The sequence below is a fragment of the Eschrichtius robustus genome, chromosome 14 (assembly GCF_028021215.1).
Source record: "Eschrichtius robustus isolate mEscRob2 chromosome 14, mEscRob2.pri, whole genome shotgun sequence".
NCBI classification, from domain to species: Eukaryota; Metazoa; Chordata; class Mammalia; order Artiodactyla; family Eschrichtiidae; genus Eschrichtius; species Eschrichtius robustus.
In genome coordinates, this window is record NC_090837.1 from 713,967 (window position 1) to 731,286 (window position 17,320).

The 17,320-nt window shown below is 59.9% G+C and overlaps 1 protein-coding gene across 11 annotated transcripts in view; it reads right to left on the minus strand.

Moving 5' to 3' along the window:
* The window catches only part of FBRSL1 (fibrosin like 1), an 86,216-nt gene extending 80,074 nt beyond the window's left edge, over positions 1-6,142 (minus strand). For 9 of the 11 annotated variants that reach the window (XM_068562520.1, XM_068562517.1, XM_068562526.1 and 6 more), the window contains exon 1: positions 5,696-6,089. In XM_068562520.1, coding sequence (XP_068418621.1) covers positions 5,696-5,974 — 279 coding nt within the window. In that variant the 5' untranslated portion in view covers positions 5,975-6,089. Of the gene's footprint in view, positions 1-5,695 lie in introns of all 11 variants that reach the window. The other 2 variants (XM_068562515.1, XM_068562525.1) reach the window with 2 other exon arrangements.
* Positions 6,143-17,320: the final 11,178 nt, after the last annotated feature.

Consider the following 17,320-nt stretch of genomic DNA (forward strand, 5'->3'; position numbering starts at 1 on the left):
CCAGCGGTCGCTGCCAGAGGCCCGGCAGCCTCATGCAAGCCTGCCTTCGCCTGCCTCGGGGCCACCACTGCCTGGGCCCCAAGGAGCGAGAGCGATGAGAGACCGTCCCGAGCAGCAGTCCAGGAGAGAAGGGCTGCCAGGGCTGGATGAGGGAGGCCACGGCTCAGCTACGCAACCCACGGTGCTGAAAACCTCAGACTGGGAGGTGGCCCGGCTGCCCAGGGGCCTCACGAGACTGCACCCGGGGACGCGTCCTCAGGGCACCAGGACCAGCAGGTACGCCGGTCACCAAGGAGGCAGAAAGGGGCTCTCGGCAGAGGAGTGCAGGCCGGCGGGCAGCACGGCCTGGGCAGCAAGACCACAACAGGCACCTGGGCCCTGCCCCTGACCAGCTCTGGACTCGGGCCCCAGGTGAGTGGCAGAGGCCAGACCAATGCTTCCGTCTCCCCATCTGCACAGGGCCCCCGTGACCACGGCTCCCCGCTCCCAGGGCTCCGCGCAGAGCACGTGAAACCACACGGGTCAAGGCCAGGACGGTGGTGTCCCCCAGCGGGTGTCTCACTGCGTGCCACTGTTGTCACTCTGCCGGCCCCAGCTCGCAGTGACCCCACGCCCACGGTAGGGGTGGTGTCCAGGCGCCAGCATCGCTCCTACAGAAGGCCGACTCTGCCCTCCTGACACGCATACCCGGCCCCCCAGCCCTCCGCGGTGCAGACATGCGCACACTGCCCAGAAGCCAGGGCGGGGCAAAGGGAAAGCGGGCTACAGCTGCCCCCGGGCTGCGCCACCGGGGCAAACTCAGCTTGTGGGAAGGGGAGGCTGCAGGCCGTGGGGGTCCACGACGCTCTGCCCCAGGCGCAGCACAGCCTCCAGGCGCCCGGGAGAGGGTGGCAGTGGGGAGACGGACGTCTGCCACCTTTCCTGTCGTCAGCCCCCCGCCGGCCTTCACAGTGTGGGTGGGACACATAGGGAAACCAAGGCCCAGGGGCCACAAGTGCTGTGCGCGCAAGCCCCAGCCATGGGAGCAGGGGAGTGGGCCAGCGTGCCGGAGCGGAGATGGCCCTGGCCCCCGCGCATGGGGCTCAAGACCCTCACCTGTGCTCAGGGGCAGGCGAGGGTAATGAGCTGACCGTCCGTCGGGACAGCGGCTGCCTCCACGCTGGGTGTCACCTCTGAGTGTCTGCTCTGTGATCCTACTGCCCGCGATGGATACGTGGTGACGGGGTGGGGGACGCAGCTGAGCCCTCCCAGCCTGGTGCAGCCTCAGGCTCTGCAGTCTGGTCGATCCCCACGGTGCTCAGAGGGGACAGCCCTTCCCTAGAGGTGGGACAGCCGGCCCGGGCCACAGTGCTGCTCCTGCAGCCCAGGAAAGGCTGCCCCTTCGATGTCGCACAGGACCACCCTCTGCCTCTGCCCATCTGCGGACTGGGACTGTGGCGGGCAGATCCTGGGCGAGGACTTGTCCCCCGGCCCAGCCTCAGTTTCCCCATCTGAAGACTAGAAGGCAGCCTGGAGGAGGTGCTCTGGCCTGGAGGCTCAGGCGCTCTCCAAGCTGAAGGCTTCTCTGGCTGCTGGCTCTCCTCACAGAGCCCAATCATCTGCATGGTCTCAGCCCTGCTTCCCCGTCAGAGGGCTGGGCTGGACACGTGGCCCTCCAGGCACACCAACAGCATGGGCTTCCGTCCACGGGCCGCGGGGACTACACCCCAGCTCCCTACACTCCTGGCCCTGAGCACCCAGAGGCGGCACAGACCACGTGCCCTCCGCCCCCGTGGGCCGCTGAACCCGGCTCGCAGACAGACCGCCACCACTGAGCCTCCTCGGCACCCCTCACCGACTCCCCGACCCGCCACGGGGCCAGGTCCAGACCGGAACCCACCCCTCCGCGGGCGTGAGGCTCACATCCCAAGCTGGAAGAGCGCCGCTGTTTTCAGGGGAAATGCGCAGCGAGCCCCTGGGCAGCCCCCGCGTGGTGTGGAGCAGGCACGACTCCACGTGCAGCAGCTCACGTGCGGCCTCGGGGTCTGCTTTGTGCTCATGAGAGTAACACGTGTTGGTCAGCGTGTAGGAAACAGGATTAGAGAAAGGAAGTCACCTGCGACCACAGCTAAAATGGGGGGTCTTTTCCTTTCCATCTCTATTCCCGGGTACACACCTCCCAGACGTGTGTACAGATGTGGTAAATAACCTTTTCCTGCTGCAAAAAAGGAGACACAAGACCGAAAGCGTGGTTACAGCTGCACAACATGCTCTGGAAAGGCCAGGGGCTGGCGAGAGTGGTCACTGAAGGAGGCTGAGTTTGGAGCTGACTTTTTTCAAAACATACCTTGTCATAAAGCTTGACTTCTGAAGCACGTAAAAGTATTCTGCTGTTCGAAAAGCAAATTAACAAAGAATCATGTGGATGCCTAACCAGAAGAGTGGTTCTAGCGGCAAATGCTTTTCTCTCCAGACCTGCAGAGACGGAGCTGAGGGCAAGGGCTGGCGGCCCTGAGGGAAAGCCCCAGGAGGCGCACAGTAGGTCTGCTGGGCACGTCCTGACTGCCTGCGAGGCGACCTCTCGGGAGACCTCGGGGCCCGCACAACCTGCCCTGCGGTCGGAGGGCAGATTTGCCACAGGGAAAAAAGGTTGAGAGGACCTGGGGAGAGACCCACAGTGCTGCTCTGGCCTGCCCCCAAGGGCCTTCCCATCACCTCTGGTCAACACACCGGGAGGCGGAGACATCACAGGAACCAGAGGGACAGCAAGGGCTGTCCATCAGTCTGTCCCATATGTCCCTGCTCAGTGAGAACAGAAGAAAGAGCCCCTGTCCTGCCCAAACCACAAGACCGCTGTCCCACTGCTACCTGCTCACTGCCCCCACACGGATAGATGGAGACTCAGAAAGCCGATGGGGACCAGGGCTCAGCTGTGTGACCCCCTGCCCAGACTGTGGCCTCTGCACACCCGCAGCGCAGACGCTGGACTCCAGCCGCCCGACCCAGGATCCCAGGAGACAACTCTATCCCCAGGACTGTGGACACATCCTGAGCCAGGCCAAAGCAGGTGCTGCCCTCAGCCGACAACATCACTGCCACGTTGTGGAGCTCCTGCTGTGTCCACAGCACCTGACGGAGGCGGCCGGTGATCCTCTCGGCTGCCCCAGAGGCAGGGATCGGTCTCGTCCTCCCTCAGGGGCACACTCAGGTACACAGGGTAGAGGGTGAGGGTGCCTGGGACCTGCCCGGGACGCGGGGGGCGGGAAGGCCTTCCCCGGGCAGAGAGGGGGAGGGGCCTGTCGGGATGTGGTGGCGGGGGGTGGGGGGGCCTGCATCCCCAGGACAAAGGCAAGGAGGACTCGAGGGACACTGGCACCGTGCACAGGTCCCACCTCCGGAGCAGGGCCACACCTAACAGTAGGTTATGCTCCAGGGGTGGCAGCCTGTGTCCGCATGGAGGCCAAGACGGACTCCCAAGGGCCTGGCAGAGCTCTGAGACCAGGCAGGCTGAGGCCTCCACGCTCACGGTGCCGGGCCTCAGTGTCCCCATCTGTGCCGTGGGGACAAGCAGGCCTCAGAACAGCACCTGGTAGAGCGCACTCATTTGCTGAGTGCCAGCTGTCACTATCAGCCTCGTTATCAACTATCTGAACTCTGGGGGAAAACCACTACACTTTAGCAAGAAATGAGGCCAAACAAGCGGGGCTGATCTAGGAGTTATGACTCGTCCAGAAGTCCCGTACTTTCCAAGGCAGGCAGACTCCGCCCTGGCCCAGCAGGGCAGAGAAAGGTGCATGGAGTGGCCCCGGGGTGATGCGGCCGCGTGAATGCCAAGCAGAAAGCAAGCTCAGTCTCACTATGACCCGGCCGGGGCTGGTCTGAGCCTGCAGAAGTCCCCTACAGCCGAGGCCGCACTTTCCGGCCCCTGATGCAGAAGGGGTGCAGCCAGAGCCACCGCAGGCAGCGTGTGGGCCCAGCAGGTGCGCTGAGTGACCCTGGGCGCAGCTTTCCTGAACCTCAGTATCTCCTCTCACTGGTTCGTTCCACAAACACGTATGGGGCACTAGGACCCCGCAGGGGACACACACACACAGACATGGGGCCTGCTCTCTTTCAGCTACAAGTTCTGGCGGGGAGAGCGTCACGACAGAGCAGACAGCTTCGGAAAGAGTGGTAACTGACAGCAAAGAAAGTCTGTGAAATAAAACGGGGAGATGGACAGCTGGAGGGAAAGGCACGCTGCTTCAGGCCATGCCCGGAGAGGGCCTCTCAGAGTGACATCTGCGCCTGAGACATGAAGGCGCCAAACAACCCAGGCAGAGGGAACAGCAAGTACGGAGGCCCTGAGGCAAAACCTGAAAGGGGCTGATATCCTGGTGTGAGAGGATGTCAGGTGGCAGAGGCCAGCTGATGGGCCGCAGGGACTTGGAGGCCGCAGTAGGGGTTTTGTCTTTTCCCCACGGGGCAGAGCGGTTACACACCTGGAAGGTGGGTGGTGTATCCCCTGTCAGAGGCCGCAGGGCAGGACCTGGCTTGTACAAAGGCAGAAAACTCAGCCCTGGGACCTCCCCTGCCCAGAACGGAGCCAAGGCACGTGCCACCACTCCGCACCAAAGCGCGTTCGCTGAGGACCCCCTAGGCCCAGGAGCCATCTCAGGCCCCCCAGATGTGCACAACAGACGATCCTGGGGCTCTGTGTTAGCACAAGCTCTGACACAGGTGCCCCACCTCTGTGCATCCATGTGCCCAGACAAGAAGGGGCAAACCTGTCCCTGGGCCACCTCTCCCTGGCTGCCAGCACCCGACCCTGAGGCTCTCTACGGACCCGGGGCACCCCTGGGAGGGGGCTCACTGCAGAGACCTGAACTGTGGGGGCTTCCCTTCCCCCAAAGCTCAGCCTCTGCGACCGGTGAGTCCTAGGCCACTGGCCCCCAACCCCCAGGAAAAGGGGAGCTGTTAACTGAGCGGCCCCTGGGGCCCCAAACCCAGTGGGTGCCGGTCCCTCAAAGTAAGTGCTGCCTGGGGCCCCTGGAGGGTGGAGGGGCTGGCGGGCCGGCCAGCTGGCTGCGGCTCAGGGGACTCCGCGGCCAGGCGGCATTCCTACCCAGGCCAGTTCTAGGAGACAGCAGCTCCCAACCGGTCCACTTGCCAACGCTGACAGCGTCCATTTCCTTCTCCACTCACTTGGTTCCAGGCGAGAAGGGAAGCATTTGCTCAACAGATACTTCCATGATAACTCAACCAGACAAACAATATTTTTTTGCCATCCTATTAACCACGCAGCAAACAGCGGTCGCAGAGAGGGGGACAAAACATGACCCTCCCTCTCCCCGTCTGAACAGAAACCTCGAGGAGGAGGAGAGGAACAGAAGGAATTCCCCGTGTATCCATTTTATCACGGCCTCCACCAAGTCCAGCAGTGTCCACCTCCCTAGCACATCCTGAACCGAATCAAGTGATATTTTGGCAACAGAAACACAACTGAAAAAAGACCGGCTGAGTAGCTAAACGGCCCCCAGTTCGGACAGTGTAATTTAGAGATTTTTCTCCCCAGCACCTCAAGACACAAACACACCTGCACCCAACGCAGGTTGCCGGGTCCTCCAGGAGCAACCCGCCGGGCGCGCGGGGCCCACGCAGCCCGGGGAGCCCTAAGGGGTGGGTGTGCCCATGCCCCAGGGGCTTCCCGCTCGCGACCCCGCGGCAGCCCACCTACCTCCAAGGCCTCCAGCGTGCTGAAGCTGGCGATGGCGAAGCCATCGATGACCTCTTCCTCCTGCGAGCTGGACTCGCGGCGGCGGCGGCGCGGGGGGCGCGCGGCGGCGGCGCGGGGCGGGGGCGCGCGGGGCAGGCCCGTGTTCTCCTTGCCGGGCCCGGGCTCGGGCTCGTCCCCCGACGACGCGCTCTGGTCGCGGGCGTCGCGGGCCGCCTCCCGGCGCCGGCCACGGTCCCGCTGCGCGCGCGAGCGCCGGCTCTGGCGGACCTTGGCCTCCATGGCGCGCGGTGACCTTGCGGCCGCGCCGTCGGGCTCCCGCTCCGCTGCCGCTGCGCTACGCGGCACCGCCGGGCTCGGTGCGGACCGCGCGGACTCCGGCCGTGGGCGGCGGCGGGCGGCGGGCCGGGCCAGACATGCCGCGCGGGTGGCCTCAGCCCCGGGCCCGGCGCGGCCTGGGCGCCTCGGCGCGGGAGGCCGCGCGCATCGGCGGGACGGCCGGCGCTCAGCGGCCCTCGGCCGCGGCCCCGGGGGCACGCCCCATGCGCGACTGGCGGCGGGCAGCTGGCGGCGGGCGAAGGCTGGGCGGAGGCCCGGTGGGCGGGCGGGGCGCGGACCGGAGCTGAGGCGCCTGGGCTCGTGAGGCGGCGGTGGCAGCGGCACCCCGAGCGGATAACAACTGACGTACTTCCGCCAGGCAGCCGGCGCCAGAGGAAGTGGGCGCTTCAGCGGGGCCGATGCAAGCCCCGCCCCGCCATGGCCCCGCCCCTCCTAGCCCCGCCCAGGCCGCGTTCTGCCCCTCGGCCTGCCCCACCGCCCCGCCTCCGGCCCCGCCCCGCCCAAGCCGCGCTCCGCCCCTCCCTCACCCCGCCCTCACCCCGCCCCTCGGGGGAGGGAGCTGGGAAGCTGCCCCCCTTCCCGCCCCTCCGCTCGCACCTGGGCAGGCGTCCCTGAAAGTGGGAGGTGTGGGGAGCTGGAGTGCTGCCCGTTATTTCAGTTGCGGGGTCGGGGGGGGGGGCGTCTTTGCGCCTCCCCAGGCGCAGCCTCGTTCCGAAGAATCTTTAAATGGGAGCGCATGAGCAGAAAAGTGCGGGGCCTCTCCACGCTCACCGTCACCCCACCCCGCCCCCGCAGGGTGAGCACGGATGAGGCGTCCTTGTCCCAGCCCTGATGCGAGGGCCGAGGGTGGGGCGTCCTCGCCGCCACTCCTGATACAGGGGCGGGTAAGGGTCTTACTCCGCTCGTGGAGGGGCACAGACCACCTCCGCCCCGAGTGGGGGCGTGTGAAAGTCGGGTGAGAGTTTCTCGGCCCCTCACTATCCTGCACCCCAATCCAGGACTTCTTCACGTGTCTCCTGCCCCTCTTGTCCCGGGGTCTTCCTGCAGGCTGGTCTTGCCACTCCACGGCTTCCCCGTGCTCTCCACCGGCCCCTGCCCAGGCACCCCAACCTCTGGGTTCTAGTCTGGGAAGGGGAAGTGCTACACGAAGTGCGTCCCCTCTCCCTTCTCCTGGGTCAAGTTCCCCGCCTCACCCCTCTGGGTGGGAGGCCCCGGGCGTGCCTGGTTGGCACAGAGACAGCAATTTGGGGTGCAGGGGCTGCTCCCCATCCAGGGCTGCATCATGGCAGGAACGGATGAGAAAGGGCAGCCTGAGAGTTGAAAGCTAGGTATAGGAGGACCGTCCTCTTTCACCCATGGAGACTGTGGTGAGGACCCACTGCAGGTGGGAAGGGGCCCGCTGTCTTCCTCAAATCTTAAGGTCATCAATTCATTTAACACATATTTACCAAATGCCCTACATCCCAGCACTGTTTGTGATGCAGTGGTCGATGAGACAGAGGGCCCTTTTAGAAGTGAGAGAGAACATTAACACAGAGCCAAATAACGTACTATGGAAGGCTAACTTGAAGAAAACTGAACAGGGAAGTGTCATAGGAAGTGGGCATGGGGTGGTCCCGGAAGACCTCTGAGGAGTGGCAATTTGAGCTGAGACCTATCAGATGAGAAGGAGCCAGCCAGCAGCCAGCCCAGGGCCCCAGCGTGCGCAGGGCAGGGAGCTGTGTGGCCTGGGTTGTCACAGGCTGTTGGCAGGGTTGTCCCTGGGGGCGGCTGCGAAGGCTGCTCTACAAGCTTCTGGATACAGGGGGTGGGGAGCTCAGGCCTCCAGACCAACCTCCAGTCCTCCCAGGCCCATCCTGTCAGGCTTCCTCTGCTCTGGGCCCTCCCCGCAGCCTCTCCTAGACTCCCTGGGGTGGGGGCAGGGTCCCCCTCCCCCTCTTCCCATTCCAGATTTTGTTATAACTCTGACTACCCCCAGCAGCGTCCCTTTTGATTTTTAAGAGCCTTGTTAGGAAGACGGAAAACTTTCTTTGCATTCGTCCTCCCCTAATTCCCCTCTGAGGACAGAAGGCCAGAAAATCTGTGTTGGGGGGTGGTCCCAAGGGAAATACTTTCGGGTTTCATCTGGATCTAGGCCCTTGGGCCTGCCTGCCCATCCCCAGAGGGGTCTCCAGGCCCCATACCTGCTCCAGAGGCCTCAGAGACCTGCAGCCTGGGCTGCTGAACTGACCTTGGGGACTGTAGGGGGCTTCCTATGGGCCCTTTCTTGTCACCCCTTCCCCACCCTCCTAGAGCAATGCTTGGGAAGGTCCAGGTTCTAGTGTTGAAATTTTCAAGTGTAGAAATGACTGTGTCTGCTCATCTGTTCTTGAAGACGCTTGGATGTGCGTTCAGGGTGAAGGATGGGGTCTCTGTAGACCCCCTGTGGGAACACCTCTCTGAGTTTCTTAGCTCTCCTGGGGAGCAACCCCCCTCCCCCCCCAGGTGTTTCCCTCCCTCGATTCATTTCCAGGTGGCTGGCCAGCGCCTTAGGGACCAGCTGCCGCCATCTCCTCAGGATTCTGGGCCCAGGGAACCTCCCCTCTGGAGAGGGGCAGGGTGGGGTGATCTGAGGCCGAAGCCTGCTTGCCTGCCTTGTGCGCATTTTTCCCCCAGCTCTGCACATCGTAACAGAATGACTGGGTACCCATCCCAGGGCTCTAAACCTGCTCCGCAGGGTTTGCAGGGGCCTGCAGAGCTGAGCGCCTGACGCCTCCACTCCCTGCTGGTGTAATGGGTGGCAGGGCCCCTGTGCTTCTCGTTTTGACCTGTTTGCTTGCACACACATTTGCCCTGTTCTTCCTGGAGAGACATGGGGGGCTTTGGAGTGCAGACACCAACAGTGGCTAAGGGATAGCTTCTAGATCATGCTAGTGATGGGAACTTTCTAGATCTATGCTGTCCAGTCCAGTGGCCACCAGCCATACAAGGCTCTTGAGCCCTTGAGATGTGGCTCATGCAACTAAAGAACTGAATTGTACATTTTAATTATTAACTTTAATCTGAAATGAAATAGCCCCTTGTGGCTGGTGGCTACTCTGCTGGGCAGGGCAGGTCTAGGACCTGGGCTCCAACCTCAGCTTCTGTCATCGGACTGTGGGCAGGTGGTCTAACGTCTCTGCATCTGCTGTCCCTTCCATAGACCCTGGGTGGGGGTGTGATGTCGATACTCCCTGTGGGGGGGGGGTCTGAACTTCACCTAGAGTGACACAGGGGCAGGAGAGACTCATCCGGTCCTGGAGATTTGCCTTTCCGACAAGCTGGGCTGAGGGTCTGGGGACCACAGGTTGTGCGCCCCTCTTGTTCACGTGAGAAAGGGCTCCTTCGCCCCTTGCTCCGCCTCCCCCGAGAGATACGCCCCTCAGGACCTGGCTCTTGATGACCTTGATTTCCTCCCTCTTCTCTGCCTTCCTACGAGCTCCCTCCAGGCCCCTGGGGCTCAGCTTTCTGATCTGCAGCCAGGCCAGGTCTCTCCTGCCTCATCCCATCCCTGAGGACTCATCCCTCCCAGTCCAACAGGGGAAAGGGGACCCTCCCCGAGGGCAGGACGCTGCCAGAGAGAAGCCCCCCATCCCACCCCCAGCCTGCTGGCCCATTGCCGTGAGGCCAGAAGCCCAGCCTTCCCCTGGTCCCGTCCCCAGAGCCAGGCCCTCGCCTGGTCACCACACACAGCAGAGCTCCGAGAGGCATCGCTGAAAGTTATTTGCTTCCAGGGTGGCCTGTCAGCCCCATCAGTCTCCGCTGTTTGGCTTTGCTTTAGAGTCACTGCTTTTCTGTCAGGCTCTGAGCAAAGTTAATTGGTGTGGAATTGTATTCAGAATTCAGTCTGCCCTCACAGAGCCCCTTCAGGCCCTATAAATCATCAGAGTCAGCTGCTCCTTTGGGGTTCAAACATACTTTTCGCTTGTAGGGTGACAGCCAGAAAATGAGTTCCTGCTAACAGGCCAGCCCCTGCTGCCCCGTCTGTGAACAGCTGTTTGCTCCAGCACGGTGAGAGATGCTGCTGGTTTCAACCTTCCCAGTATCCATTCCCCCTCCTTCTGGCAAGAGCGCCTCAGTGTACTCGGACACCTAGCCCGCTTCCATGGGTGCAGTCTGGGAGGGGCGGACAGCTCACTGTGTGCCCCTCCCTCCTAGCCAAGGAATGGGCAGGTGTCCCAGCTCCTGCCGTATTAATGCTGTGTGACAAACAGCCCCTGGAATCTCTGTGACTGGGAACATCAACTCTTTCTTTCTTGCCGGTGGGGCTGCAGGGTCCTGGAGGGGCTCGGCTTCAGCCTGTGGGTCAAGTTCAGGTCTGTTTCAAGGGTCTCTCTCTGGGAGCCAGGCTGCAAGAGGTGAGCTACCTGAGGCATTTTCTTTGCAAAACTCATGGGGCCAAGCCACACTGCACAGGCACTTTGAAAGTCTATGTTTAAGCCTCATCATGTCTGCTCACATCCCGTCCAAAGCAAGTCACTCAGCCAAGACTGCCACCCATGGGGCAGGAAGTTGAGGCCTGCCGCTCCAGTGTGGGTGGGGAGGGTGGCACTGTATTCTCATGGCCGGGGGTGGGTGTGTGTGTGGCCCTGCTACAGGAAGGAAGTAGAGATTTGGGGACCATATTCCCATTTGTCACAACAGGGGCCCAGGCTATGCCGTGCCGCAAGGCTTGTGGGATCCTAGTTCCCCCACCAGGGATGGAACCTGCGCCCCTTGCAGTGGAAGTGCAGAGTCCTAACCACTGGACCGCCAGGGGATTCCCTAGAATCTGCTTTGAGCAGGGTATCCGAGGGGTTGGAATTTGGGGGGTGCTCATCCAAGTGTGCCCCTCCCACTCATTCCTGCTCCTCAGGATCTGCTCTGTGCTTGGGCTCTGAGCCCACTGCTGTGCGGGGGCTGCCCAGCCGTCCTGACCCCCTACTGCCCCACCCTGCCCACAGCCTCCCTCTTCATCAGCCTAACTCAGATGTCACTCCTCCCCGAAGTGCAGTTGGGGGCTTCGTGCTGGGTTGACCCAGCTGAGTGGGAACATTTCTCAGAATTCCCCTCGCCCAGTGGCCGGTCAGGGCTGCCCACGTGAGAAGTCCGTGCGCTCTGGCAGGCAGAAGTGAGAGCGAGAGCGGTCAGTTCACCTCCGGGGGCCCTGCAAGGCGCCCGGCCTGCCAGCGTCACCCACGGAGTCAGGATCCACCATCCCCCATCCCCGAGAGGCTCAGGCAGCTCTGGGCTGCAGCCCCGGGGGCTTCCTCCATCTCCTGCCCCTCCTGGAGCCCCGAGGAAGGGCTTGGCTCCCTAGGCCGGCCGTGAGAGGTCCCTCTGGAGTTCGGGTTTGTCCAGGCTCTATCTTGACAGCTGCTGCCCGGCCTCCTGGCCATGCTAGAGACACACAGGCAACACCCCGTAGCGCTGTCCCCGCCACCCCTATCCGCCCGTCGTGGAAGGCCAGGCTTCGGTGCCTGGTCCCACAGGCAGTGCACCTCCCTGGGCCCGAGGCCTCTCCAGGCACAGGCTCCCTCCTGCCATCTTGGTATCCTCTCCTTCGTGGGTGCGTCAGCTCCAGAAGAGCAGCTGTGGGCCTGACTCCGTGCCGGACACACAGGGGGCCCTGAGTATCCTTTGTCTGGGGCACGCCAGGAGTCCCGGCTTCCTGATTCTCCTTGAAGGGTGTCTTCCATCAGGTCCAGCCTTGGAGGAGGAGTGGAAGGCTCATGCAAGAAAGGGGTGTTTGGGGACTTCTCTGGTGGCGCAGTGGTTAAGAATCCACCTGCCAATGCAGGGGACACGGGTTCAAGCCCTGGTCCGGGAAGATCCCACATGCCGCGGAGCAACTAAGCCCGTGCGCCACAACCACTGAGCCTGCGCTCTAGAGCCCGCGAGCCACAACTACTGAGCCCGCGTGCCGCAACTACTGAAGCCCGTGTGCCTAGAGCCCGTGCTCCACAACAAGACAAGCCACTGCAACGAGAAGCACGCACACTGCAACGAAGAGTAGCCCCCACTCGCCGCAGCTAGAGAAAGCCCACTTGCAGCAACGAAGACCCAACACAGCTAAAAATAAATAAATAAATAAATTTATTTAAAAAAAAAAAAAAAAGAAAGAAAGGGGTGTTTGCAAGGCAGGGAGGTCCTGTCTGCACAGTCCCTGTGTCCCCAACATGGCCCTGAGTGGTATGCACAGCAGGTTGGGGGTGGCAGCCTGTGGGAGGGAGGACAGGGCCGCAGGGACCCCTGGGGCTTTTCCACTTGAAGTGGACAGACACCCAAACCCAGCCTGGCTTCCTCTGCTGTGGAGCTTCAGGTGTGCACCTGGGCCTCAGGTCGGGCTGGACTCAGACAGGCTTCACCTGGGGAGGTGAGGGGTGCAGCAGCCTCATCCTGCTAAGTTCAGGTCAACAGTAAAGAGGCAGTCTTTTCAGAGCCTTCAGAGGGAGCACAGTCCCACTGGCACCTTGATCTAAGACCTCTGGCCCCCAGAACTCGGAGAGAGTGAGTTTCTGTTGCTTTAAGCTGCCCACTTTGTGACCACAAGAAATGACGACAGGCTGCTACCCTGAGGGGGGTGCGTTGCTTCCCCTACCAGCACCCCCTCCTAGAGCCCCCTACAACCTCGCCTTGGTCCACAAAAGGGATGGAAGTGGCCATGTGCCCATTCTGAGCCTAGACTCAAGAGACCTTGTGTGTTTCCACTTGCTCTCTTACGCCTCTGCCAGGGCCATGAGAAGGCCGTGCCCAGGCTAGCCCACTGGACCCAGGAGGATAGGGAGGGTGAGACACACCCAGGACTGAGTGCTCTGGCTACAGTGCTGAGCACGCCCATCCTAGAGTGAGTCCAGCTGAAATGAGCAGTCCAGCCAACGTCCAAACACATGAACCATAAACACTTATTGTCCAAAGAAGCTGGGATCTTGGGGCTGTTTGTTACTCAGCATGTTGTGGACTAGCTGACTGATGCAGATGGGGATGAGGAGGGTGGAGGGGACGTGCAGCCAGGCTCAGAAAAGACCTCACATAGCTCCTCAGCTACAGCTTGGTGATGAGCCCAGCGGTCAGGGACTGAAACGTTTCTGCTCTGCCAGCCTGTGGGAACCAGCTGTTGGTTCTGCAGTGACTTTCAGGACATCTGTGTGTGCAGCAGAGGCAGTGGTGACCTCGAGGGGCACAGACCTGGCCTGCGGAGGCCTGCGGTCTGCACTGGAGGTGGGTAGTTAGCAAGTCATTACACTCGAAGTTACCAGGTTCTGCCATGGCTGGTTGGCTGTGGGTGTGAGGTTAGGAAGCACAGGCACCTCTTTCAATGAGTGTGACAGTGAAGGGGAACATGGTGTGGGACGATACATGGAGAGGAAGGTAGGGCCGGGAGAAGCTCCCCATGGAGGGAGCACCGTGTGGTGGCACAGCAGTGGTGATGGTGACAAGGGCACTAATAGCCATCGCTTTTTGAGAACTTATCTATCAGATGTGGTTCCAAGTCCTTTTCCTGCATTAACTCATTTAATCTCTTAGTTGAGCTAACACAAGACTCTTTGTAGGTGTTCTTATTACAGGTTGCCATTCTTTTTTTTTTTTTTAATTTTATTTATTTATTTTGGGCTGCATTGGGTCTTCGTTGCTGTGTGCAGGCTTTCTCTAGTTGCGGTGAGTGGGGGCTACTCTTCCCTGTGGTGCGCGGGCTTCTCATTGCGTTGGCGTCTCTTGTTGCAGAGTATGGGCTCTAAGCGCCCAGGCTTCAGTCTTTGTTGCACGTGGGCTCAGTAGTTGTGGTTCGTGGGCTCTAGAGCACAGGCTCAGTAGTTGTGGCACACGGGCTTAGTTGCTCCGCGGCATGTGGGATCTTCCTGGACCAGGGCTCGAACCCGTGTTCCCTGCATTGGCAGGCGGATTCTAAACCACTGCGCCACCAGGGAAGCCCTATAGGTTGCCATTCTTAATTGCAATTCTTAATTGTCTCCAGATGGAAAAGTGCAGGGCTCAACGCATTCTCATAAAATGTTATGTGTTCCGTGTTACCCATGTAACAATCAAGAAATAGAACGTTACTTACAGCACTGGCTTTTATTTATCTTACTTGATGTTTCATTGATACGACATGATTGCTGCAGTTCCAGCCATCATGTCCTCACTCCAGCACCCCATGAGGATAGGAAAGCAACAGTGGTGCCAAGTCCCAGGAGTTCTCATCACCAGAATAGTGTGTCTCATGGCCATTAATTGTTGTAAAGGAGGCTGGGAAAGTGAAAATCCGGCAAAGGGGGGTGGATTTACTAATGGCTGTCTTCAACCAAATATGATTTGTCATACGGCTGGGGTTGGGGGTCAGACTTTCCTGTGGTCCTGGGGTTTCTGCCTCTAAAGGAACAAAATGGGGCTCTGTGAGCCAGGAAGCGGGGCATGGATGGCTATTCGGTGGCCAGTGAGTATCGTCCAGCATACATTGTGCAGCATGTCTTTGGTGCTGGCACCCTGATTTTCCTCTGGGGAATCCCTCCTCTCCTGTACTCAGTCCATGAAATTAAGGAGGTGTTAACTTCATCTCTGGCTCCAGGTGTGAGTGTGTCACTCCAGCCTTGCCAGTTGGAACATCCCATTTATGTGCCCAGTGATTGGTCCAGGGGTGGGCACATGACCCAGGGCCTTGGTGGTGACCATGGAGGGAGGCTCCCTCTTTCCCTCAGGTCTTGGGGGCAGGCAGGTGTCAGCTGGGGTCCTGCCATCACAAGAGGAGTGCCTGCCAGAGACTGGATCCCACATGTAGGACATCTGAGCAAGGAGACTGAGGGGACTGAGATCTAACGACATTTTTAACTTCGGATCCAGCTGCACCCGAAGCCAGTTCTATGCATGGACTTCACATACACATGATTCAGTATATTCCCTTTTTGCTTAATCCAGTTTGAGTCTTCTGCCACAAGCACATCTTACTGAAAGAGTGCATCTGAAACGACCCCGTTACCTGTCAAAAGCCCATGAAAACCACAGCAAAGGGGTTGGGACCCGGGTTCTCTGGTTCCCTGTGCCTTGAAGCTTGATACTCCCTCCCAGGCTCCTGGCTGCCCCTCAGTCAGGGCTGATGCCACCCACCACCTCCTCAGGCAGGAAGTGGCCCCTGAGGGGTCTGGCCCTGGCAGCTCTCAGGCACCCATGCCACGCTTCGTTTCTTTGTTTATCCAGCAAACATTTCCTGAGCTCCTCGGAACTCCAGAACTTACCTTCGGTTATGGAGAACCCAGAGAAGAGCAGGACAACGTTGGATGTGTCAGGTTTTCTTTGGCTGTTCTTGCAAATGGCAGACACCCAAGTTCCGGTTCCACTGACTCGGTCAGGAGGAGCGTATGGAGGACACGGGAGGGATGTTGAGCAAATAACCCCTGGAGGGCGGGGCGGGGTGCTTGGGAGTCAGCGGAATGGGGGCTCAGGCGCACGTCCACGCACGCTCCGAGGGGCGGCGGCTGCTCTTGGAGCTGTTTCCCTCTCCATTGCCTTGAACTGTTTGTAAACACCTAGGCCTTAGTCGTGACAGGCTAGCTGACGGTGCGAGTGGAGCTGGCAGTGCGGTGCTTCTCACAGGATCGTTCTATTCCTGCTCCACGTGGTCATTCAGGGACCCAGGCCGGTGGAGTGTCTACTGTCTGGAACGGTATCAGTTGCCCGAGCCATGTAAGAGGGAGCTGGGTGGGAAGGCCCCAACCCATCGTGCGGTGGCCCTGAAGTGACACAGGGCAGAGCAGCCACATGGGTCCCCAAAACACGAGAGGGCTGAGAAGTGAGAGGAGCTCACAGGTATTTGTAAGCAGTAGATGTCTCTCCAACAGCGTTTTCGAGTCCTGGAGTGTAGACAGGACTCGATACGTACCAGCTGTTGTGCTTATAACTCTCTGGACTCGTACGCAGAAGCCCTATTTTCTGGTCCTTCAGAGATCACACGAGGTCTCGAGTCTCAGGTTAACCCAGGTCAGTGTTATTACCGAGCACCTGCTCTGCTGGGCTCTCTGTGGGACACACAAGACTCCATCCTTGCTTAAGGCACAGTGTCTCTATTTCAAAGATTCTGAACTTGATCTGAATTCTGCTGTGGGCTCACTTTTTTGGCAGGTGGAAGGTCAAGGCATTTGAACACCTTTAGGCAGAGTCCGTGCTTCCCTGCCACAATCCGCACCACTCCTTTTTCCCTTCCACCATAGGCTTCGCTCATCTGGTTCCCACCTGTCTCTGCAGATATCTGTTGCCCCTGGATTTCCTTATCTGCTTGTCCAGGTTACTCTTTAAGCCTTGTTTCAGGTGGTTCCAGAGAACTGATGATTAACCTGACCTGAGCTGACCTTTAGAGATTTGGGCTGAAAATTTTCACTCCAAATACAGGCTGGAAAGCCTAAGTGCTGAAGGTTGGCGTCTCCTGAAGTTGTGCGGTGTACAACCTGTGTGGGTGTACTTGGCGACCCTTGTCTGGAGGGGAATGAGAGATGGGCCAATACTGGAACCTGGCCACCATGGTGTGAGGAAGCTCAAGCTGCTGCCCGTGGCCAGGTCCTCTTCTCCCTCCTTCCCTCACTCTTCAGACCTTGCATGTCTCATCCTTCACTTATCACCTGCCCTCAGGGCTCAGCAGAGGCTCACAAGGATCCATTGGGGCCCCTTCCGTTGTGAAGAACCTAAACCCAACTCAGCTGGCTTACGTAGAATGAAAGGACTTTATTCATGTTGCTGAAAAGGGCAGACCCGGCTTGACCTAGGGTTTCAGATAATCTGCCAAGACCCTGTCTCCTTCCATCAGCTCTGCTGTCCCCTATGTTGGCCCTGTTCTTGGCCAGGCTCACACCCTGGGGTGCAGGTTGTGGCAAAATGGCCCGGAACTGAAGCTGCCCGATCACACTCTATCAGGGCAGTGACCCCAGCGAGACGGTCCTAGTAAAATCCCGCGGTTCACTCTGATTGGACTCACGTGGGGATCCTTGATCACACACTGCGAGTAGGGGGTGATGACAATGACGCGAATAGTCAGCAGTTACTGAGGGCTCGTCAATGGCCGGAGTACCATCTTTCTCCCTAGACATTTAATCGTCATAGCAACCCAATGAGATCAATCCTTTTTTATCCTCATTTTATCACTGAGGACACTGAAGCACATAGAGGTTGAATAACTCGACCTGGAAGTCACGTAGCTTTCAGTCATGAGCCAGGCATGATGGGCCCCAAATTACCACCCTCACCTTCATCATCACCACCGTCATCACCACCATCACCTTTTTCATCACCTGTTTCACCATCTTCCTC